The sequence below is a fragment of the Henckelia pumila genome, chromosome 2 (assembly GCF_033568475.1).
Source record: "Henckelia pumila isolate YLH828 chromosome 2, ASM3356847v2, whole genome shotgun sequence".
NCBI classification, from domain to species: Eukaryota; Viridiplantae; Streptophyta; class Magnoliopsida; order Lamiales; family Gesneriaceae; genus Henckelia; species Henckelia pumila.
The window spans coordinates 5525606-5550651 of record NC_133121.1 but is presented as its reverse complement, the minus strand read 5'-3'; the positions used below and the strand labels follow the sequence as shown (position 1 = coordinate 5550651).

General features: G+C 32.6%; 2 protein-coding genes across 7 annotated transcripts; both read left to right on the top strand.

The window, feature by feature from the left end:
- The first annotated feature begins 9554 nt into the window (after positions 1–9554).
- Positions 9555–15956, top strand: LOC140880514 (cholesterol 22-monohydroxylase CYP90B51). Of its 6 annotated transcripts, none has more exons than XM_073285027.1 (9): positions 9555–9863; positions 9986–10310; positions 10389–10541; positions 10644–10883; positions 11538–11630; positions 12392–12470; positions 12635–12741; positions 13599–13684; positions 15389–15674. In XM_073285027.1, the coding sequence occupies exons 1-9, from the start codon at positions 9658–9660 to the stop codon at positions 15522–15524; spliced, it is 1425 nt and encodes a 474-aa protein (XP_073141128.1). In that variant the 5' UTR covers positions 9555–9657; the 3' UTR covers positions 15525–15674. The 6 variants fall into 6 exon arrangements, with proteins under 6 accessions (XP_073141128.1, XP_073141131.1, XP_073141129.1 ...); XM_073285030.1 differs by having other exon boundaries at positions 13589–13684; positions 15389–15524; XM_073285028.1 differs by lacking the exon at positions 15389–15674 and adding an exon at positions 14281–15381.
- A 3090-nt stretch (positions 15957–19046) lies between these two features.
- Positions 19047–24772, top strand: LOC140881127 (succinate dehydrogenase [ubiquinone] flavoprotein subunit 1, mitochondrial). The gene is made up of 16 exons (XM_073286184.1): positions 19047–19274; positions 19631–19798; positions 20218–20305; positions 20702–20848; positions 20926–21066; positions 21359–21444; positions 21552–21644; positions 21765–21828; positions 21942–22085; positions 22725–22912; positions 22985–23159; positions 23244–23414; positions 23512–23581; positions 23785–23905; positions 23994–24031; positions 24341–24772. The coding sequence occupies exons 1-16, from the start codon at positions 19179–19181 to the stop codon at positions 24441–24443; spliced, it is 1893 nt and encodes a 630-aa protein (XP_073142285.1). The 5' UTR covers positions 19047–19178; the 3' UTR covers positions 24444–24772.
- Positions 24773–25046: the final 274 nt, after the last annotated feature.

Sequence of the window (25046 nt, the reverse complement as noted above, 5' to 3'; positions counted from 1 at the left end):
TGAGTTTAAACTATGTGAATACATTGACATCATTAAGACAACATAGTTGGAGGCTAAATCATTTTTATTAAAAGTTAAACCACAATTAATGGTTGTCTTTGTTTCATCTCAAATCGACACCCCTGAGATGTGACATGCACAGTCCCATCCCCAGCTCTAAATGCTCCATGTTCTGTTCTCTATAATATCTTTTCGAGTCCCTCAAAAGCAAATTTCTTTTGCTGATGCCACTTTATTGAAAGGTATAATGCTATACAAAATAAATAAGGAGTAAATCTGCTGTTTAACGATACGACGTATGTATATCCGGAAATATATCTACTCAGTTTATACCTGCGTTTTTCACGCAAATCAATATGTATAGTAGATTAAAGTGTTATTTTTAATAATTTGATTAATAAAAAATGATATTTTTACAATGAAAAATAATATTTTGAACATAAAAATAATATTTTTCATTAGTCAAATGGGATTAGAGATCAGAGTTTTTGTGTATTATATATTTTATTTATCACATGGTCGATCACGTTTCTAGCAGCGGATATGTCAAATTGGTATAGAAGGATTCATTTAGTCGGTAGGATTTATTGTTATTGTTTTATTATTTTATTATTATTATTATTATTATTATTATTATTATTTATTTATTTTTTTTATTTTGAGAGAGAAGTATTATTATTATTATTATTATTATTATTATTATTATTATTATCATCATCATTGTTTTATTTTTATTTTTTTTTACGTTGGAAACTATCCAAATTCCAACCTGTCAAGAGGAAGTGGGCTTCTGTCCTTTCGACAAAATGAGTTTCCAAGGCATAAAATTCATGATATGATATTTCTTTACTTTTCTGTCTAGGTAAAATATGGATGATTATAATGTGTTTTTAACATGTGTTTATTAAATATATAACGGAATATATCTGCAGTCAATATTTCAGGCTTTAAAATTCTGAATCTCCTGAATTAATAGCAAGTGCTTATGTTGAAAAATATCCATGAACCAAAACAATTTGTATTAATCTCCATATGCACTTGCATGATACTTGAAAAACGAAAAAGAAAGATGATCCTTTTACAAATTGTTAAGCCGCAGTATAATTCTACTAACTCGCGATTATAAAAATACACTTGTTGGAGCATAGAATTTGACACATTTGATCTACAAAATCAAATAGATTCTTGTAAAATCGAACGCTTGCACAGATGACTTATCTCATCAATAAGTTTTATAGTAGGAACAGTTCAAAATTAGGTAAATTTTCGTGAGATAGCATTACTTCAGTTACTTATCCCGCATGGGTTATAAGTTTGAGTCTCTTTTCCACCTAAAAATTTTATGAAAACACGAGACAATGTCAAGTGATAGACTCGAGAAAAAAAAAAATCAATGTCAACATATGTATCCTCTGATATAGATCACACAATTAACCGAAAATCATAAATTTAAATTGAATCTTAGACTATATCGGTTTCGATCTCGGACCTCATTCTTGTCACTAGACGAAGAGATCCTTAGTCAAATGTGTTTTTGATATACAGTAATAATAAATATTTGATTATATTTTGGAGAAGTAAAAATAATTCTCGGGTTTGTGTTTTGTTTTCTTGTTTGATTTGTCCATTGTGCTCTTCTAACTTGGCACCTAGGATATTGACCTTTCATGGAGGGGTTGCTTGTTTTTATGAGCAGATATTGGAGACTGTTTTGAGGAATTAGCTGTCGGCTAATGGGAACAAAATTTGGTATTAGTAATAACATCACTAGTTGACCCATCACCAACAAAACAAACACAAGACAAATCATACATCCAATAGTTGATAAATCTCATTTCAACGATGCTCAAATAAATATTTATAACGGACGTATAACATATAAAATATTTATATATAATACACATAAAAATATATGTATATAACTAGTCTGCCAATTTTATTTTTAGAATAGTCGAAAGTTGATCGAAATCATGAATATTTTTGTGTAGCAACAAATGTTATATAAACTAGAGCAGAGGAGTAGCTCATAACAATCATGAGAATGTAAAATATAATCCAATCATATACATCTAACTAACTGATGATCGTGAGGCCAATGGGATTAAAAACAAGTTGTTTCTTCAGAATCTTGATAAATGTAGAGACACATAAATAACTCTCGAAGAATCTTAATTATTTATTTGGCCAATAATAATGAAGCCAAAATCCCATGTCATTTTCCTCTCACACACAAAGAAACAAATTACTTGCAATTGATTGGGGGAGTTTAGGTTCAAAGATTTGGTTCAGGTACATGGAGTCTCCCAACTTAAATGTGTCATATAATAATAGTATCTAACATATTGATAAGTCAAAGTATAAAGCTTTGTTTGGTTATGCATCTTGTCTCTATTTGGGGAAGAAAATGGTACAAAATATTTGAATATATCTTATGGATCTAATTTTTTTGGTTATATTTAAAAATGGATATAAGAGGAATGCATTTTTTTTTGTCATACATATTATTTGCTTTAAAAAATATATAAGAGTATAGTTTTACATCTCCTAACAATTAGCAAGAACATGCGAATTTGAAATTCGCATTTGAATATTTCTTATATATAGCACAAATTCGTATGAAATTGTACATCTCAAAAATAAATTTTGAGAGACAGGTATCTGGTTCGACCTGATCTATGAAAAAAAAATTATTTTATGTAAAAGAAATATTATTTTCATTATATATTTTGAATCGGATCGATCCGTTTTATAGAGATAGATCCAACCGTCTCACGCAAACCTATTCTATCCTTAAAACTCATGAGATAACATCGAATTTTCTTAAGAAAAACTTCATTTTTTTTTTCCTTTAATGCCCTTGAATATTAAGTTTCAAAAACGATTATTTTTTCTAATAAAAATATGGTAATTTTTTTCTAAAAAAAATGAATTTTTTATAAATATATTTTTTAAGCACTCAAATTATTTTTTAAAAAATAGAATTTAATATAGTTTTGTTCAAATTTAATATTCATCCCGGTTAATGATTAGTTGTTGGTCCATCCATGTGAATGGACAAAAAGTTAATATTGAAAGGTGTTTTAGTAGCTAGTAAGAGTGCAAGACTACATTAAATCAATTATTGGAGATATAAATATAATTTTCTTTTCAAAAAAAAATGATGACTCAAATTCCCATCAATATAAGAGTTTGCTAAGGATATTTTATAGTTTCACGTCAATCAAATTAATGAAGTGATTGCATTAACAATTATGAGGATAGCTTGTCTTTGTCATTAATTTTTTAATCGAGCTTCAAGTTCAACATCCCAAAAATAATTTACCATTTTGTAATCCTCTTATGCTATGTTTGGATGACAAGAAACCGAATACAATTAGAAAAATCAACATTGCAGGCAAAACAGAAGAAAATCATACACAAATCGTCACAAAAAGATACTTTCGTTCCATGCAATTTCACATGTAATACATTCCCAATCAAGAAACTACATGAAAAAAAACCGCACTTAAATTATAAATATCTACATCAGATAAATATCACTGTAATCTATCTGTGGTCTCTTCTTACGCATAAAAAAAACACATTTATCCATACGCGTCTTTGAACAATTCAACCATAAATAAAAAAATATAGAGATGTCCCTTCCAATGATAAGTACAAATCTTGGTAGAGATGGGGACGATGTATTATAATAGAGACCTTGGCTCTATACTAAATGGAGAAAATGGTATTAAAATTGGGAAATAGTAGAATCAAGAATGTTTGTCCCATTGGAGATCTTGGGCTTTCATTATTTGTGTAGTCTTGTCTAATCAAAGGTTTGGTAGTAATGGGCCTTTGAATTATGGGCCTACACTAGTTGGTGCCTCATTAATATCGAAGTGTGTAGAAGAATCGACTAGTTGATAATAAGTAAGGATTAAATAAATATTTGATTTAATTAGGAAACATTTAATTTTTAAAATTAAATAGTTGGGCAATGATTGGGTAGGAAACGTGGTCATCTTGAAGTGGGCCACCCACACGAGTGGCTACCTATATTTCTTGTCATTGGTTGGCAATTAGGGCCCAAAAGCCACCGGATAAGCAATAATATCTCTGTAAAATAATTGATCGTTCAACTCACATTCAACTTACTCTTCGAACATCATATAATTTCGTCACACTATGTGAATTAGTGAATTGCATGTATCTATAATTTTATTAACAGATTTACTATCTTATTGTATAATCATACACTGGCATCTTAAAGTAACTAACTTGGCCATTTAATAGATATATAAAAATGTCCTTGTATTCATATTTCAATAAATTTACTTATCATCACTAAAAATTGTTATCTTTCATCATATACTAGCTGCCGACGCATACACGTTGTGTGTGAAATATAATTTACAGCAAATAAGAGGCAGTGAGAGGAGAACACGAGTCATTGGGATGAGAGGTTGGATTTAGAATGAGTCATGTATATTACGATATTTTCATCAAAATGTTTTATCAATCAATAAAATCGAGGGATATTTTAGTCTACGTACACACATAAATTATTAAATCAATTTTTATATGAGGTTGAGGCTTTATTAAATGGTAATATATATATATATATATATATATATATATATATATATTTCAATTTTAACACAACAAAAATATTAATACATTTTTGGATATAACATAAATCAATCTTATACGTTAATTTTTCGTGTGTAGATTGGTGATACATGTTGTACATAGTTATTAACATGTGGTCTCCAGATGTACTGATATTATCGTAACAAAAGAATATTTTTTTTGCGAATAATATATACTATATAATAAAGTATCAACCTCTTAGATTGTGTTAACTTAGTGAGATCTGCGTTTACTTGGCTTGATAAAGGTATGATGAGTTTATTAATCCAATATCATCATCTGTTTACTTGAAAAAAGTCAATTCTCGTCAAATCTCAAAGCCCGTCATTTCACCTTTTTATCCTTATTTGACGTGATATCTCATCCTTCATATTTCTAGGTATAACTCATTCTTATCATTATTTTTGGAAAAAAAATCCATAGATAACCTAATCTACCCTCTCCCAATTTAAAATTTTAAAAAATAATCTAATCCAAATTTTATGAATACAAAAGTAAACATAAGATTATTTATAATAGGTGGAGGCTAAAATTGTAATTCGTCCACCAATCATTACTTTAATGTCAAAATTAATAACTTTAAGTAAATGATGCCCCGGAAAGACAGGGGAGCAGGGCCGCATATGCCCTGGGAAACAGGGGCATAAACAGTCAGGGATTACAGGGTTGTATTAAAGCAAGGGTGGCAGAACCGTAAGTCGGGACAGCGATTAAGACTCTAGCCCGACTATTTTTGGGCTGAGTAGTGATGCCCCGGAAAGACAGGGGAGCAGGGCCGCATATGCCCTGGGAAACAGGGGCATAAACAGTCAGGGATTACAGGGTTGTATTAAAGCAAGGGTGGCGGAACCGTAAGTCGGGACAGCGATTAAGACTCTAGCCCGACTATTTTTGGGATGAGTAGTGATGTCCCGGTAAGCCAGGGGGCCCGGGACACGAATGACCCAGACTGGTAGGGCTGTATCAAGGTAGCCCAGTAGCCCCAGGAGCCCGAAAAACCAGGTCTGCAGGACTTATATAAGGCCCGTGTTTTAGGGGCATGATCCCCACGATTATCACCAACCCTAGCTTTCCGGGTTCATCGTACGTGACAGGCAAACATGGGCAACTACCACACCCACGATCCAGATCGTGGCCACTACCCTGGAATTGCGGAGTGACACTCTCACTCCAAGGCCTTTAAATATCTGGTCACAGATATTGGTAGAGGTATGTTCACTTAAAGTTCCAAAGCACTATATTCATTTTTCTCTAAAAAGCCCACTCTATTTCTAAGTCTAACTTAAGCATCGGAGTGGCCCCGCCGGAACTTCCTCCGGCGTCCCACTAACGTGCTTTTTATCCCCTTCTTTGGTGTGCAGTTCATCTCGATTAAGGAAGGGCAGTTCATATATCACTTTCATTAGCCCGGTCACCACATCAGGCCCACAACACTACCCTGATAGCCCGGGCCCTGGTTTAACAGTAGACCATCATCAGTAAACATGTTACCGTTTATCCATTATTATTCTATATCCATTAAACTCATTTTAATAATCCTAGTAAGATTTATCCATGTATAATCATATCTCACTAAGTAAACGCAGTCTAAAACTATTAAAAATAATTTTATAGAATGTTGAATAATGATGGATAGGCAATTACATGTTTACTTTGATTATTCAATTTTGTGATTTGATATTATGATTAAGTGATGAGTTATAATTTTGCCATTTGCTTGTAATATATAATCTTATTTTTTTTTATTTTTAAAATTGAGATTGTGATTTTTATTGAAGAATGTAAATTATTATTAATTCACATGTAAATTATTTTAATTGACCAAAATTATTGAGTATAAATATTATTTATTTTTTAAACAAAAATTAATAAATTGAGTTAATTTTTTTTTCATTAATAATAATAAATTCCAATTAAATGTATTAATCATATCTTAAATTATTAGAACTTTTATCCATCTATACTATCTCTACTATTTTATAATACCTGAGAGGCTTATAAAAACTAACTATGTGAGGACACCATCTTTTCTTCTCGTTTTACCCTTTCATTCCCAATCACTTTTCCACATCCTCTATTCCACTAAAAACTCCCATTAACTTCATGATTTGTTTTTTGTTTTTTTTTTTAAAAAAAAAGCACTTATAAGAAAACTTCTTTTGTGTGTGCATTTCTCGTTAGTGTTTTATAATTTTTAAATGGATGTTTCATACATTAAAATCAAATAAAATGTATTAATATATCTTAAAGTAGTGGGGTTTTCGTATATTATTTTTTTAAGAAGTAAATGATATTAGTGTATTTTTTTTCAATTGGAAACATAATTAGCTAAAAATGATTATTTATCACACTATTTATTTGTGATAAATCATCAAGATTTAAAGTTAAAATTAAGTAAATATGAATGTGTTTTATGAGCTAATAGGTGCCCTCAAAAGACAAGTAAACATGAAATTGATTAGGTTATTAATATAATCATATACTTATCATAGCAAGTAAACACACCCTTTAGAGTATTAATATGGTAATTTAATAAATAGCAAAAAAATCTCTTATTTTATCCAATAGAAGTTGTTATTTTAGTAAATTTTAAAAGTAATTATTTAAAATTTTAATCATAATCAATATCTTAAACGTTTTCTTTTAAAAAAGAGTTTGGAGATATTTTTTTTAAAAAATAAATATGCGTAGTTTGTTATTCCAAAGTAAACATCCGTCTATGACGGTTTATGAGTAAAAAATATGGATAATGCTAAAGGTACAACAAATATCGTGTACAACGATATTTATAACAATTATATCGTGAGATTTGCTATTTTATCGTGAAATTTTGTATTCAATTTATTGTGAGATTTTGATATATATCATTTTTACATTGTGTTGTAAGATTTGTTGTACAAAATTTTTTGTAAATGTAGCATTGCTAAAAAAATATTAATTAGAAATTAACAAAATACATGTCACTTTGGAAGGAATAACAATAAAAAAAAATAACTGTTAGAAAAGTAATGTTACATGTACAACCAAATTTGTACAACACATCTTACACCATAAAAATATCAATATAAAATTTTTATGTATCAAATCTCATGATACATTGAACACATATCTCTCGATATAACGCCAAAATATCACGATCGATATATAGTAAAACTCATCATATAATTATTGTAAAATATCGTTATACGAGATATTGGTTGTACCTCTATCATTATGCCCGTAAGAATGACCAATAAATCATGATTATATAAAAATATAATAAAATTCTATTTATAAATATAAAATCATAAGTTTAATAATCATGCTTACTATTCTATTATAGCAGAGTGAGTTATGGTACCAGCTTTTTAAAAAAAAAAAAATTAATTCGGTGAAACATTGAGCAAATTTATGAGTATATCTTTCTTTCGTTTTAGGTTATTTCACATATTCACATAAAATTATCTTCAACTTCTCATTGGATAAGTGACTATCTATTTTAAGAAATTGTTATATATATATATATATATATATATATATATATATATATAAAATGAGAGTTACAAATTGTGTTATAAAGTATATTTTAAATTATAAAATTATCTTTACGTTTTATTTGAAAAAAATATTTCAAAAGTGTATTTAAGATAATTTGTAATTTCACATGCACTTTTTAACTCAATGTATAATCTCATTGTATATACAGTGTGATCCTCGATTTTATTATTATTAATTTTCCTCTTTTGCATCCCAGATTTTCTCCCAAATTTTCCACTTCCAATTCCAATGATTTCATTTTTTTCCTCCCTTTCATCCCAAAATTTATCCGAAAATGTCTACTTTCCATTTCCCATGATTTCATCTCGATGCAATTTCACATCTATATGTAATTTCAAATTATCAAAGCTCATCTTATGTACACACAACGCTTGTGTCACCTATATAAAAAAATTAAAATAGATATTAGTAAAAAATATATAATTTACCTGTATAGGTAGGTTAAAATCATCCCGGTAAATCATAAAAAATTACACAAGCTGTTCCTTGTCACTTTTTCGTATTGTGATATTTTTGAAAATATAAGAAAAATTATACCCTTGATTATTTAGTTGAATGCTGAGTTCAGCTTGTTTGTTTGTTTTATTTAATTAATTAATAATTAACTAATAATCTATGAAATTAATTGAAATTAATCCTAATCATAGAATGGACAAAATGATGCTGTCGTGTAGACCGCACGAACGTAAAGTAAAAGGTGGCTTGCAAGAACACATTTTAAACATACATTTAACCTTTTTTTGTTTAAAATAAATAAATAAATAAATATATATATATATATATATATATATATATATAAAAGTTCTTTTATGGTGCCCAACACTATATGCCCACTTCATGCTCACCATGTACAATAGATGAGTTGACCAGTACAATAGATGAGTTGACTTGTAAATGGTGGGCATGAAGTGGACATATAGTGTTGGGCACCATAAAAAAACTCTCTCTATATATATATATAGTTTCGAATGAGCAACTACCATGGGCAACTACGTGAACAACAGCTGACGTGACATTTTGTGCATCCAATGAGTGATTGCAAGCAGCTGTTGCTCACGTAATTGCCCACAATAATTGCTCATGTGATCGAAACTCTATATATATATATAGATTCACTCGTAATAAGATCATTATTTAAATTTGATCTGATATTTTGATCAATGTAATCTAAGGATAAAGTTTTTCAAATTCGGATACATTTTAAACATACATTTAACCTTTTTTTTTAAAAAAAAAAATCAAATCTCACTTCATAATAATAATTAAAAATAATAAATGTTATTATAATTTTTATTTTTATTGCAAAAAAGGACCAGAAACTAATGCCTATAAATGTCAGGTTATTGGCTTAAAAGCTTCTCAATTACTTTCGTCTTCCTCTCGAATCCGCCTGCTTTATGTAGTAAACTCTTGAAGGAAGCAGGCGAAGAACCCATTTCGAATCCTCAAAAAACAATCTGTTTTCATCGAAAAATCGACAAGAAAACCATGTTGGGATTGGAGCTGAGACTGGAATTCGCTCTGTTTCTTGTATGCCTGGCTCTGATGATCTTCAATTTCCGTAGAAGAAGACGAAAACCTTTCAATCTTCCCAGAGGTAGCATGGGTTGGCCGTTTCTTGGCGAAACTCTCGCCTATTTGAAGCCGTATCGTGCCACCACAGTGGGGAAATTCATGGAGGAACATATTTCAAGGTGATTCTCTCGGTTTAATTCATCTGTTTGTTAAACATAAACAAATCCCACGAACTAAGCAGCAGCCCAACCAACCAAAGGTTGGATTTTTCATCTTTGATGATGATTCTTGTGTCATGCAGATACGGGAAAATCTACAAATCCCACCTATTCGGCGAGCCGACGATCGTGTCAGCCGACGCGGGACTGAACAGATTCATTCTCCAGAACGAAGGCAAACTGTTTGAATGTAGTTACCCGAGAAGCATCGGCGGGATTCTCGGGAAATGGTCGATGTTGGTTTTGGTTGGGGAAATGCATAGGGATATGAGGATCATCTCTCTGAATTTCCTCAGCAATGCGAGGCTAAAAACCCATCTTTTACGCGAAGTCGAGAAGCACACTCTCTTGGTCCTAAACTCTTGGATGGATGACTCCATAATCTTCGCCCAAGATCAAGCCAAGAAGGTAAAAATACAAAACCAAAACTCCTATATATACATACATATCAAGAAAATCCCTGATCTTTCTCTGGTTTTCCCGCAGTTCACATTCAATCTAATGGCAGAGCATATAATGAGCCTGCAACCTGGAAAAACAGAGACCGAACAGCTCAAGAAAGAGTACATCACCTTCATGAAAGGAGTCGTCTCTGCTCCACTCAACTTCCCCGGAACAGCTTACAGACAAGCATTACAGGTACTAAAACAAATCAAACCATATATTCAAAATCATGCATTCAAACTCGGGCCTTTCTTAAAAGTTTCGATGATATACACGCGCACACGCACACGCACGCAGTCTCGATCGACGATTCTCAAGTTCATCGAAGAGAAAATGGAGGAGAGGATGGAGAAGAAGAGGGAGGAAGAAGAGAATGATTTGCTGGGATGGGTGCTGAGGAATTCGAATCTGTCGAAAGAACAGATTCTTGATCTTGTGCTGAGCTTGTTGTTCGCGGGGCACGAGACATCGTCGGTTGCTATAACCTTGGCGATTTACTTCCTGCAGGCTTCTCCCACTGCGGTCCACCAATTAAGAGTAAAGCTTCTTCGTTATTTATTTATTTTTTTGTCATTTAATTATGCTTCTTCTCTTTTTAAATATATAACCAAATTATTTTGTCAGTTGGTTTATTTTTTTTATATATAAACCGAATTCATCAATTCATTTTATTTATAGGCCTTTATTATTCGTTATCTTTTTCATTTATTTTTGGGGTAATAGTTGTGTTTGATTTTGGTTTAAACTTATCATTAGATATCATATTCGGGGAAGAATGAGTTGACTTAATTAGTGACATTACTGCCACATACATATTTGTGTTGAATTTAAAAGGTATAATTTTTTGGATCAAGATTTAGTTAGGGATTGTGAAACTAAAATTAAAAAATTATGTCGTGATATATAAAATTGGTTACGGTCCACGTTGGTGAAGATCTGTTGATCTAGTAACAAAAACAAAAATCTCGTGATATTCTATTTGTGTTGTTTAGTTAGATAAAAATAAAAATTTCACTCCATTATATTTAAATAATAATAATAATCACGCCTCCGTACATAATAACATTGGAAAAAATTTTATTTTATTTATTTATTATAAAGAATATATTGATTAAATTTATTTATTTTTATTTCATAATATTGACGGCACAATTTATGATTATTCAAGTCTTTCGTAATTTTTTTAATCAGGAAGAACACTTGAAAATTGCTCGAGAGAAAGTGAAGCTAGGGGAGACGGAACTTACTTGGGATGACTACAAGAAAATGGAGTTCACACAATGCGTAAGTTTACAAAAATAACCTTCTCCATCAATAGAAACTAAACTAATAGGTTTTGTTTTTTTTTAAAAAAAAAAAACAAACCAAACTATGAATTTTGATTATAGAGTTTTAATTATTATCCATGAAATGTAGCAATTTCAAATATAAAATTTTAATGCTGGAAAATTCAAATTGTGTATAACACGACGGATAATATCCTCACATTATATCAAATGGTCCAATTTTGCTTTGACTATGTGAGGATCCCACATGTCGAAGTTAATTTTGTTTTGTATTAGAGTTTTATTCTTATGCTAACACAAACTCAAATATTTGCATACGGTGTGCAGTTCACTTAATTAAAAAAAATCATGGAGTAAAAGCATCATCTTAAAAATTGCATCCAATGATCCTGATTCATTTTCATACGCGCAGTTCACATAAAAACCATGCATGGACCCCATGTATTATATTTATAAAAATAGATATGAATTGTTGAATATACACTTCGAGTAATATTCTAAAGAGAGAAATGTTATATGCACATAAGGGTTACACATTAGGTTATATATTACACTTGAAATTATAAAATTATCCCTCTATTTTATTTGAAAAACTCTTTTCAAAATACATGAAGTATAGTTATATAATTTCAAATGTAATGTATAACTCAATGTGTAATTTTTCGTGTACATGTAGTATCACTTTTCTGCCCTAAGGATATATAGGTTGAACCCGACTCATCTCCATAATGACTTTTGTTTGTATTACAAATGTTTCAGGTTATAAGCGAAACATTAAGACTTGGAAATGTTGTAAGGTTCTTACATAGAAAAGCCCTAAAAGATGTTCGGTACCAAGGTAAGAGTATTTCTTGTCGATTATAATTTTTTTATTAAAAAAAAAAACCAATCACATTTTCTTTTTAAAATATAAAATACATTGTCTCACTTTTATATATTTAAACTAAATAAATCGATTATTATTTTCTTAACAAAAAAACAAAAATTGTGATATTTGAAAAGGTTATGACATTCCATGTGGGTGGAAGGTGTTGCCTGTGATTGCTGCTGTGCATTTAGATCCCTCACTTTTTGACCAACCTTGGCACTTCAATCCATGGAGATGGCAGGTTTGTTATTCAAAATAATCCATTTTTTTATGCTATTTTTTCCCACATATATATGTGATTTATTATGTTTGACAATATGTATTGGAGTTTGAAGCATTTAAATAATTAGGTATATAATAAATATTTTAATTGATTTAGTAAAAAATATATCACCATATTTGAAACATATGGGGTATGGGAGAGCTCAAAATAGCATATGAATTCTATTCTTGGATTATGTCTATTCATTATATACATGTGGATTGTCACTTGAGAGTGGATAGATCAGGCATTATATATCATCTATCTATGTATTAATCAAATACATAATTATATTATATATGTATATACGTCAAATCATGAGTTGTAACTTTTGATATAAAGATTTGGTTTGATACATGCTTGTAATTTCATGAAACATATGAGTTATCTTATATTTATATACTTTCTTAGATAATACTATTTTTTTCCATGGTAAATATAAATTATAAACATAGTTTAAATAACTTAGGGAGTGTTTGAAAAAGATTATACTTTTGTAAAAGTGATTAAATTTATAGATTATAAAAACGTTAAGAAAAATCAAAAGTTGGTAGTGTTTGAAAACAAATGTGAAAATCTAAAAATCAAAGTTGGTTAGTGTTTGATAAATAAGTGATTAGAGTAATTTTGACATTGATCTTTTTATTAGAATCACTTTTGGAGAATCATAATCATCATATGACTAGCTTTTGAATTTTAATTAAATTAAGTATAAACTAAAACACAATTTCACGAAAGTGATTTTTTAAAATCAAAATCAGACAATCATTTTTTTAGTGATTGCAAACAATCCCTTAATCATTTTGTACTTATCTAATCTACATAGACAAATATAGGAAATAAGATGCGACTCAGCATTTGGGATAAAAGCGTATGTGGTGGAAATGCAAATAATGGAGATTGACCAACTTTGTGTGAATAGGTGATATTTGCTCCTTCTTTCATTTTGTTTTGTTTATTTGTTTGTCTTTTTTCTTATTTTTTAAACTTTGTGGATAAATAAATGGATAAGAGATTTATCAAAGCCGTTGATTTGGGATAGCTTCTTCCAAGGTAGTGAAAATATTTAAAAATGAGTATGTTTTTGTTAGATTGATCGATTTGATCTTATCTATGAATAAGTAAAAATTAATACTTTTTTATAGGTCGGATTGAATAAGAAATCCATCTAAAAAAAATTAGTTCTGCTTTAAAATACCTCAAAATGTTTTTTTTAATATATATTATGGCTATTACAAATACAAATGGTTAAATTCAAAAAAAAAATTATCTTTATAATACTGAGATTGCATTCATTTTATTTTTATATATTTGGGTGGTGAGGTTTTTATAATTTAAAGCATCGAACTCGATATTTATTTATTTTTATTTAGATGCTAGTGCGAGTGGACCTCGGAATATATTTATTTAACAAATATTAATACAAATAAATAATAGAATCCCATTGTTAGCAAATCGGAGACCTTGAAGATTAGGGGCCCACATAATGAACAGTCATGATCAATATGGATGTTGCAGAAACGCGTACGGAGGCGGAGGCCCACCGTAAAACAGTGGGTGCGGTCGTAGACAATCATTGCCTCCCACACGTGCGTGTGGGGAGGGGGCGGAGACTGATAATTAAAGTCCCCATGTGGATTGTGGGGTTGCACGTGCGCTTGCACGATTGCTTTTCCCTGTTGATTGAACCCTCTTTTTGCTGGTCCAACTCTAACCCATTTTTATTTCTCATTTTCATCATTTTGTATTGTGTTACTTGATAATTTACCAAATCAGGCCATCCTTTATTAACTAGTAGGTGACGGTCTCACGTATATTTGTTCGTAAGATGATTGATTCGAGCTGTATATAGAGTGGAAAATATGTTTGATATAAAAATTAATAATTTTTCAATGATCGTTTATTCGATTAGACCATAAGACCATCTAACATGAGTTTTTGGGCATTTATTATTAATGTCTCAGTTGCGTTTCGGTCGATGCTACCCACCCGGGCAGACACTTGCGTTTCGGTCGATTCTACCTGCCCGGGTGGGGATCGGACGACCAGATCTCTTTTGCAGATCAATTGATTTGATCTGCAAAGATGATCCGGAGCATCGACCAAACCCTCAGTTGCATGCTTGTGTGATCTTTTATTTGTTTTTCGAATTTTCTTTGAATTTTAATATTACATGCATGAAATTTTAGTTTCGGTAAAAGATATGATAGAATTTGGTCGTACCGATAAGAGGTCATATAACATATGGTATAGATTCACTCATATGAGATCAATCACTCCGTCCGTCCCAACTAGATATATTTTTTCATTCTTGTTCCGCTTGTCTCTAATACAAGTTCAGTTTCTATATTTGGTATCGTTTTCCTTTACTATGCTAAAAACGAATTAAATAAGGATGTAGTAAGTTACATTTTGTTTTTCCAATGTTTTTTCTTAATCCGTTTGATTTTGATGGAGAAAAAAACCACAAGGCTTCACTTTTTTTTTGCCCTCAAAAGAGTCGCCATCTTCATTAAATTGTATAGATGCATGAGTGCATTGGTTGTCTTAAAGCACCAAGACAGCATAACTATCGATATAATAAATATAGCTGAAACAGAAACCACATATGATTTTTGTGTCACAGAGTGATCCTAGGGGAGAATCATCGAACTCAAGCACCACAAAGAACAACTCGTTCATGCCATTTGGTGGAGGACCACGGCTGTGCGCGGGCTCGGAACTTGCCAAGCTACAAATGGCCTTATTCATCCACCATCTAGTCCTCAGATTCCGATGGATCTTAGCCGAGCCGGACCATGCCGTCGCTTTCCCATTCGTCGACTTCCCCAAAGGCCTGCCAATAAGAGTCCGACAGCTCGCTTTTACCGCGGAAAACGACACATCAAGGGAAGAATAGAATGATTCCTATGTGTTAAAAAAAAGTTTGTGTGTGGGGGAGGGAATAAAAATATGAGGATTTTGTATGCCGAAAGTGAGGTTTCTCTTGGATTTTCAAACGGTTCTTTTGGCCTCACTTTTAGGCTCACATGAGGAATTGATTATGGAGGAAACATGTAAAGATCCATTGATGTGTGTATATTAATTTTAGGACCACATATGTGCCAACCATCATCAAGTTTAATTAATTAGCTTTCTTTTTTTTTTTTTTTGTAAATTATATTTATCAATTTTTATGGATGGAAGTTTGTGTTTTTTTTAATCTTCATTGAGTGGAGTTGTAGATGTGAAGCAATCATTAGTACACGATGTCTCATTGCTGTTTCTTCATATCTTGATTTTATCTCCTCATCCATTCATACACGGCACATATGATAATACACTACACGGTACCACACATCGTGTAATCAGACGAAATAATATATGGAAAGATAAAGATAATATAATTTTTTTCTGCTCTTATTGCTCTAAAGCTAGATGATATAAGAATGTTGAATTTCGTCGTTGAGAAAATGAGCATATGGATATAAGTAGATCATTTTTTTCTTGCTATACCATTTTTTCATGATAAATGAATACACACACATATATATATATATATATATATATATATATATATATATATATATATATATATGTGTGTGTATTCATTTATCATGAAAAAATGGTATAGCAAGAAAAAAATGATCTACTTATATCCATATATATATATATATATATATATATATATATATATACTAAATCAAAGGCTCAAGAAGAAAAAAATAGATGAAGATACATATAGAACAAATATTATTGCGAGATGTGAAATTTCAACACAAAAATAAATGTATAAATGAAGAAAGAAAAAATCAAGATTTTGGAAGTTATTAATTGTAGTAAAGAAAAAATTTAAAAAATGGCTTGGTGTAGAGTGGCAAAAATTGATTTCTTTCTTATCCCCGAGAGTTAATTTTTAGGCCCACGCAAACAATTAATTCTTCTCGTCCACTAAGGCCATAGCAATAATGTCCATTCTAATATGTGGCATTGGGGTGTGCTCATAATTATTTGATTTGTGTCACTTTTAACCCCCGTCGAGTAATTATTGTGCATAATTATTCTTCCACATAATTTTTGTCTTTTATTTTTATTCTCATATTTTATATAATATTATAAATATAAATATATATGATTCCATTAATGTGTGTTTTTTTTCATTTATTTAGTATCGTACTTGAATAATAGAGATTAAACATAAGTTTCATGTGTGTGGGTGGAAATTTCGAAACTACCCATGAAGTAATATCCCATGGGTGATGTGGAGTGGTGTGATTGGTTTAGATTATGTGGGTCCCACATGATTGATATGAGGCCACATGATTGGACCAATCAAATACTTTCACACCACCCATGGGATAATACCGCATGGGTAGAGTCAAAGTTACACACGGATAGTTTCTTGAAAATTGATATTGATTAAAATATTTATTTTTTCACACGTTGTATGCGTACAACGTATATACCAATCTTTTGTGTGTATTATTTTCATTATTAAGTAGTTTTTGTGCAAAAGTTCAAAACTTGTTAGAGATTGTATTGAAATTAAGAGCTTCAAAAATTATTTATTGTTGGATTTGTTGATAATTAACAAAAATTATTTTTGAAGCAGGGATTTTTTTTTGTTTATTTTGAAAATCTTTTTTTTCCCATTCAAGATGTCTTTGTTTACAATTGTGTTTTGTACTACACATCCTCCATAGAAAATAACTGTAAATTATTTTTGTTAAATAAATTTAAACTTTTTCTAATACAATTTGGGTTGTATTATTTTATCATACTAGCGTTTCTTGCACATGATGCGTGCATATATATAATTTTTTTTATGTTAATTGATTTTCATGTTATTTTTAATATTCAAAAGTTTAAAAGTGATAACTATCTAATCTAAAAATTTAAAAATACAAAGATAGCGAAATATCATTTCGACAAATAAGATAAAATATAATGGTTAAAAAAGGGAGACCAAATAAAATGACTAATTTGTCTACTAATTTTGCTTTGTTGGAAATTAAATTAGAATATAATCGTAATTGCATCCCAAACTTCACTAATAAATTAAAATTTAGTTAATTAGAGGTTCTCTACAATAATAATATAGTAAGGTAGTGTTTGGAAGAGTTTCTAGGAAGCACTTTTTAGTTTTTTATTCACAAAAATTTGAAATTTTATGAAGAAAAAACCGAGAATTGTTTCGTAGAAGCGCTGCCAAACCCTTTCCCAAAGATTAACTAAGATATATATTATTCAAAGCATTGAACCTCAATTTACCCTTGATTTGAATATTATTGGGCTTATCTACTTAGCCCAATTCCTTTAAAAAAAAAAAGAAAAAGAAAACTTAGCCCAATTCTAATAGTGGTCAATACTTTGCCACATGAATTACCTCTATGGCCCAACACGTGTAAGACTCACATCAAAAGTCGTGGGCTGGAAAGAAAAGTGGAAACATTGAGAGGAAAGAAAATATAAAAAGAAACTCCAAATCCAACATATTTTATTTTATTTTTAAAATACATGACAATTAAAATTATATCATTTTATCATAATCCCATCCCGAAAACCTAATTTATCAAAATTTGATGATTTTTCGATGTACTGCAATGATATAAACTTTTTTCGATAAAAAATCCTGTATTTAAATCGAGGTGACAACGAAACCTTGCTCGTAATTAGAGGTGTCAAAACGGGCTAGCGGGACGGGTCGACCCACAACCCGTCACAACCCACCATTAGACGGGGCGAGCCGGCCTACCTTTAAAATGGGTTGGGAAAAATCTCAACCCAACCCACCTATTTTAAGTGGCGGGACGGGCCAATCCGATGGACTTACGTGTAATTTGGCGGGTTTGGCGGGCCAACCCGCAACCCAACCCAACCCGCCATTAGGCGGGGCGGTGCGGGCCGGCCCACCTTTAAGGCGATTTGAGAAATTGTCAACCCAACCCATCTATTTTGTATGGCGGGACGGGCCAATCCGACGGGCCAAACCCATTTTGACAACTATACTCGTAATATATATTTCTTTAACTTTTTAACCATTTTTTTAAAATTAATTATAGTTTTCAAGTAAATTTATTTAACTCCTAAGTCCTATCTCCAAAATCAAATTGTTCAGGGCAACCGTACTTAATTTAATATATTTGGTTTTTTTAAAAAAGAAACAAATTGTAGACAAATCGAATTTTTTAAAGATAAAAATTTATGTTATTCGAGTACAAATTATTTATTTTAAAAAGAAAATAATTAATATATTAAGAAAAGAAAATGGCATTTTTGGTGATATATTCACCCTTTCCCAATTCTCAACATATTTGTTCGTTCTTTATTAGTGACAGTCAAAATTTCGATTACGAATTTGGTTTGGACACTGAAACCTATTAATCCATTGATTGATAAAGTAGATTGATACGTATACCCACCGGAATCGAACGGCGATGTGGCGGTGCGTGTCGCGTGGCCTCCGCATTCCCTCTCGGGGATCCACCTCTGCCTCCGCGGCCTTAAGCCGCCGTCTCTTCTCCACGCCGTCGGTTCGTTTTCTTATCACCTTTCTCGAATTCGTTTGCTCGCTATTGTCCATTATGGCTTGATGTATTCGCTTCAGATTGGTGGTAGAAACGGACTTTGAGAAAGTAATAATTGCGATAGTTGTTTATTGTTAGCTCGCATCTGATTGTTTTTGGTGTTGTATTCAATTGGTGCTTGATCATTATTTTTCGTGAAGAAAAATTGGTTTTTGCAATCTGTGAGTTCGTAATGGAGCTTAATCTTTTATTTTAGGTGGATTAGAGTTTTTTTAAGTTCATTGAGGTGTTGGATTGGTGTGTTATGGATCTTCCTTCTGTAGTGTTATTTTTATTGACTTCTTGGGTTATTTTTTAAGCAGGATAATGGGGGGCCATCCTATACGGTGGTGGATCACACGTATGATGCGGTGGTGGTGGGTGCAGGTGGCGCGGGGCTGAGGGCAGCGATAGGGTTGTCTGAGCATGGATTCAATACAGCTTGCATTACCAAGCTTTTCCCTACTCGTTCCCACACAGTTGCAGCTCAGGTTCTATGTTTTGGCTCAATTTGAAGTTCGACCACTAGCATGTATATTGAAGCCAGTGTTACTTTCCCAGCCTAAAAATATTTTCTTTCCAATCCTTCCCTCAATTTTTGACGGTGTCTTTTATTTATGTTTGTCATAGAGTGATACAAAGAGAAGTCGACTGTTTCCTGTTGTTAGTTTGAGATCTAGGGATCAGGGATGTTATTGTTTTATCTTTTTGTTCTGATCTGCATGATGCTTTGTAATTATTGAATTGTTTACGTTGCTTCTAAGAAGTGTTGACCTCATTCGCAATGTGGATTTCTTTGACAATGTGATCCTATCGTGCCAACGAAGTTTATGCTCCTCCTGTCAATGTCAAACTTTTATGCCCTTTGTATTTTGTGATTCTAATATACGTTTCTCTGTATGTTGTGTAGGGTGGTATAAACGCTGCGTTGGGAAATATGTCAGAGGATGATTGGAGGTGGCACATGTATGATACAGTAAAGGGAAGCGATTGGCTGGGTACAGTTTCTTCACATTACTTGTTGTTCCACTCGCTGTCCTCTGGAACTATTTTTGATGTCTGCGTCCTGTCTATGAGAAGAGTGTAGAAACAATGGTTTTGTCTTTTCACAATTCACAGTGATATAACCAGACTTGAAACCATCCTAGACTGGAATAAGTCAAAAGGAAACGAAAAGGCAGGGGTCTTGTTTGGAAGAAAATCTGGTAGATGAATAATTATCTCGTCTTGCATTATATCTTTAATTCTTGTTTGAAAGGAACCAAAATTGCGTAAGAGGTGTTAGATGAATAATAATTTCAATGTGTTTTTAATACGTATGGACATTTGGTTTGACATGAACCAGGACCCAATGCAGAATTTATCTTCACACAAATGTTATTATGTTTCTCTAGGCGATCAGGATGCTATTCAATACATGTGTAGGGAAGCACCAAAAGCAGTTATAGAGCTTGAGAACTATGGCTTACCGTTCTCCCGGACCGAGGATGGTAAAATATATCAGCGGGCATTTGGTGGCCAAAGTTTGAATTTTGGGAAAGGTATGATAGAAAACTTCAGCTGAAACAAAGTACATGATTTAATTTTCTTTCAGTAATGCAATATCTATTTTATTTAGGTGGACAAGCATATCGTTGTGCATGTGCAGCTGATCGAACTGGTCATGCTTTGTTGCATACACTATATGGACAGGCTATGAAGCATAATACCCAATTTTTTGTGGAGTATTTTGCCCTTGATTTACTCATGAGCAAAGATGGTAGGCTTCCCAGTTTTCCTTCTACATGTGTCTCTAGTCCACTACTTTTATTAATTGCTCGTTTCCTTCTTTCTTATCTATATCCCATGCTACCTAGGGCTATTCTGTGCCTGTCATATTGTGTATGGATTGAATTATTCCAAGTTTCTTTTTACTTAATTTAATACAAAAAGCACGATCGCGTTCCCTCTAAATTTCTTCTGATCCTATTTGAACAAATCAACATGACACCTCACTTCGTTATTTATCAATGTGTCCCTAACTTTATGGCTTCTGATTTTATGTATATCAGGTAGCTGCCAGGGTGTTTTTGCCTTAAATATGGAGGATGGGACCTTACACCGGTTCCGTGCTGCCTCCACGATCCTTGCTACTGGGGTACATCTTCATGGAAGCATATTTGTCGTCATCGTGATACATAATAAATGCTTTTTATGATATTTATTTTCCACCCTGAGAAATATTTTTTGTTATATTCCTTTCAGGGTTATGGCAGAGCATACTTCTCTGCAACTTCTGCTCACACTTGCACTGGAGATGGCAATGCTATGGTTTCACGTGCGGGATTGCCTCTTGAGGTCTGTATAAATGTTTGTTAAGGATGCCATCTTGGTATGTATGAAAGATAATGAAATGGAGCTTCAGGTGAAAAATTAATGTTTTCTCTAACTGCCATAGTTATGGCTTTTCGCTTGCAGGATCTTGAATTTGTTCAGTTTCACCCTACTGGTATATATGGTGCTGGGTGCCTCATCACCGAAGGTTCGTATGTTGTTACTTTGTCTGAAATATAATCCTTCCATTGCGTCAAGCACTGATTATTTCTGTCCTCGCGTTTTGAATTTAATCATTTACCTCGTCCATACAATGGTCAGGGTCCCGAGGTGAAGGTGGTATACTTAGGAATAGTGAAGGTGAGAGATTCATGGAACGTTATGCCCCAACAGCCAAGGATCTTGCATCTAGAGATGTTGTATCAAGATCTATGACTATGGAGATCAGAGAAGGGCGTGGTGTTGGTATGTTATTGACTTATTGTTATTGTGCATAAGCTCTGATTAAATGCTTTTAACCTATACCAGGATAACAATTTCATTTCTGTGTAACATTACGTTCTCAAATGGTTTGCTTCAGGTCTTTCAATGATAGCTATAATTAGGCTTTTTTTGCCTTTTATCTAGAGGATGCAATTTCCATTATTCTGAAATTGCACAATGAGTTTTGTGTATACTAGACAAGCTAGACAAAATGATCTTGTACAGGTTATCAATTGAAAGCCATAGGTGCTAAGCTCCTTGTTAAGTCTATCAAGCTCACGTCAATTTACAGATCCTTTTGTGGTTTGAATGCTGCTGCCTACCTCTGACCCTGTGATTGCTGATTAAACAAAACTGTTTTACAATTGCATGCGTAATTTTCCTTTGAGTTGTTCTATTGGAGATTTATTTTATTTTACTGCATGTTCTTTATGTTTTCCGGTAGAGTGATTTTTCTCATCCATGTTTTTTCTCAATTCTTCTATTTGAATTGTCATTCTGGGGTTCAGTGGGAGGACAGCAGAAGAAAAGGAAAATTTGACTGAGAAAGTGATTTGATACTCCTTGAATTCCATATACCTTCATTAGATGTTCTGATACATTATACATTGTTCTAAATAGGACCCTTGAAGGATCACATCTACCTCCACTTGAATCACTTGCCTCCTGAGGTCCTCAAGGAGAGACTTCCTGGTATTTCCGAAACCGCTGCTATTTTTGCTGGCGTTGATGTTACGAAGGAGCCAATTCCTGTTTTACCCACTGTCCACTATAATATGGGGGGAATCCCAACAAATCACCATGGAGAGGTACAACTGAAGTACATTGAATAACCGATCAACAATATGGAACTTTTGTCTAAATTTTTTGGTGTCTAATAGGTTGTTACCATCAGAGGGGAAGATCCTGATGCTGTGGTTCCTGGACTATTTGCTGCTGGGGAAGCTGCCTGTGCATCAGTGCATGGGGCCAATCGGCTTGGAGCAAATTCACTCCTCGACATTGTGGTCTTTGGCCGGGCTAGTGCAAACAGGGTTGCAGAGATCCACAGGCCAGGTGCCCAGACTTAGATTTATTGGCCGATAGGTTATGCTCCAGGATTATAATAATATTGAAATACATGTACTTGCAATGTTGTAGGAGAGAAACAAAGCCCACTAGAAAACGATGCAGGACAGAAGACAATTGCATGGCTAGATAAACTTAGAAATTCAAATGGCTCCATCCCAACCTCAAAAATCCGTCTGAACATGCAGCGGATAATGCAAACCAATGCTGCTGTGTTTCGGACTCAGGAAACACTGGAGGAAGGTATGCAAGATCTCCTAACAGCTTCACGCACATGCAAGCGCAAATGGCAAAGAACACTGAACTCCTCTTTCTTGTTGATTAAATTTGTCTGTTCCAGGTTGTCAGTTGATCGATAAGGCATGGGAGAGTTTTCATGATGTAAAATTGAAGGACAGAAGCTTGATATGGTACATTAACTTTTGAGAATATATGCCTATATTGCATGTTGTAACGGACACTAGCGTGCTAATGTTTTACATATCTGGTCTTGTTATCCTTTTTAGGAACTTGAACTTAATAGAGACAATTGAGTTGGAAAACCTTTTAATCAATGCATGCATCACCATGACGTGTTAATGTTTTACATGTCCGGCCTTGTTAACCTTTTTAGGAACTCAGACTTAATAGAGACAGTTGAGTTGGAAAACCTTTTAATCAATGCATGCATCACCATGCACTCTGCTGAAGCCAGGAAAGAAAGTAGAGGAGCTCATGCACGTGAGGATTTTACGGTTAGTTCTAGTCTAAATCTTGTGCTGCGTATATCTTTCCCTTTTCTTCATCATTTTAGAATACTGAATCTTGTATGCCAATTTGCAGAAAAGAGATGATGAGAACTGGATGAAACATACATTAGGGTGAGGTTTCTCTCTCTCTTAACACCGCTTGCTTCTGCACTTTTTAGGTTATCCAACCATCTAGTTCACAAATTTTTGTGGTTTCTCGATGAACTATGTAAGCCATAGTGACCGTGGCACGATATCATTTATGGTGGAGGGAGCAGAAACTTGTGCCATTTAAAAATATTAGTCATAAAATTAGAAAAATTTCATTTTATAAGGATTCTCCTGTTCCACCCACTCATCTCCGGATGCTTATGTTGTACTATATTCTAAATGTTGCTTTGTTTCCATTCTCGTTAACAAAGCTTGTTCTCTTGTCTGCAGATACTGGGAGAACGAGAAAGTTCGTCTGGACTACCGGCCGGTTCACATGAACACACTGGACGATGAAATCGAAACATTCCCTCCAAAAGCTCGAGTGTACTGATAAATCCATTTGCTATTGAGCGCAGAGGAGATTTTGTTGCCAACGACAGGGTCGGCATAATAATGTAATTTAATAAATTAATAAAGTACGGAATTCTGGTATTTGTTTTCACTTGTGCTGATCAGCTGCTGCAGCATGAAGTGAGCCTCAATCTCAAAGCCAAGTGTGGTTACATGTGTTTTCTATGGTTACATGTGTTTTCTATTTTTGTCCCTTTAACTTGACATGCAGACGAATAATGGGCTTATTCTTTATAGAAAGGCCACTTTATAGAGTGCCCTGTATCTGTATTACATGCTTTCGACGCATGCAATTCCAAATAATTTTCCAATTGATCAAATGTTGATTAATAATAAAAATTATTTGAGGCAGAGAGAAAAGGGTCGGTTTCTGATTTTCATAATTATGTGAACAATGTTTTGCAAAGTGATAACAGACAATATATGGAATTATTGTTTTTATTTTATTTTTATATAAAATTGCTGTTATTAAAATATTGTGTGATCTTACATTACTTTATAGTTTTTCTTTAAATGAAATTATTCATCTCTTTGCCACAAGGGTTAAATAATTCATAATTCAAATATGCTATTCAAATATATA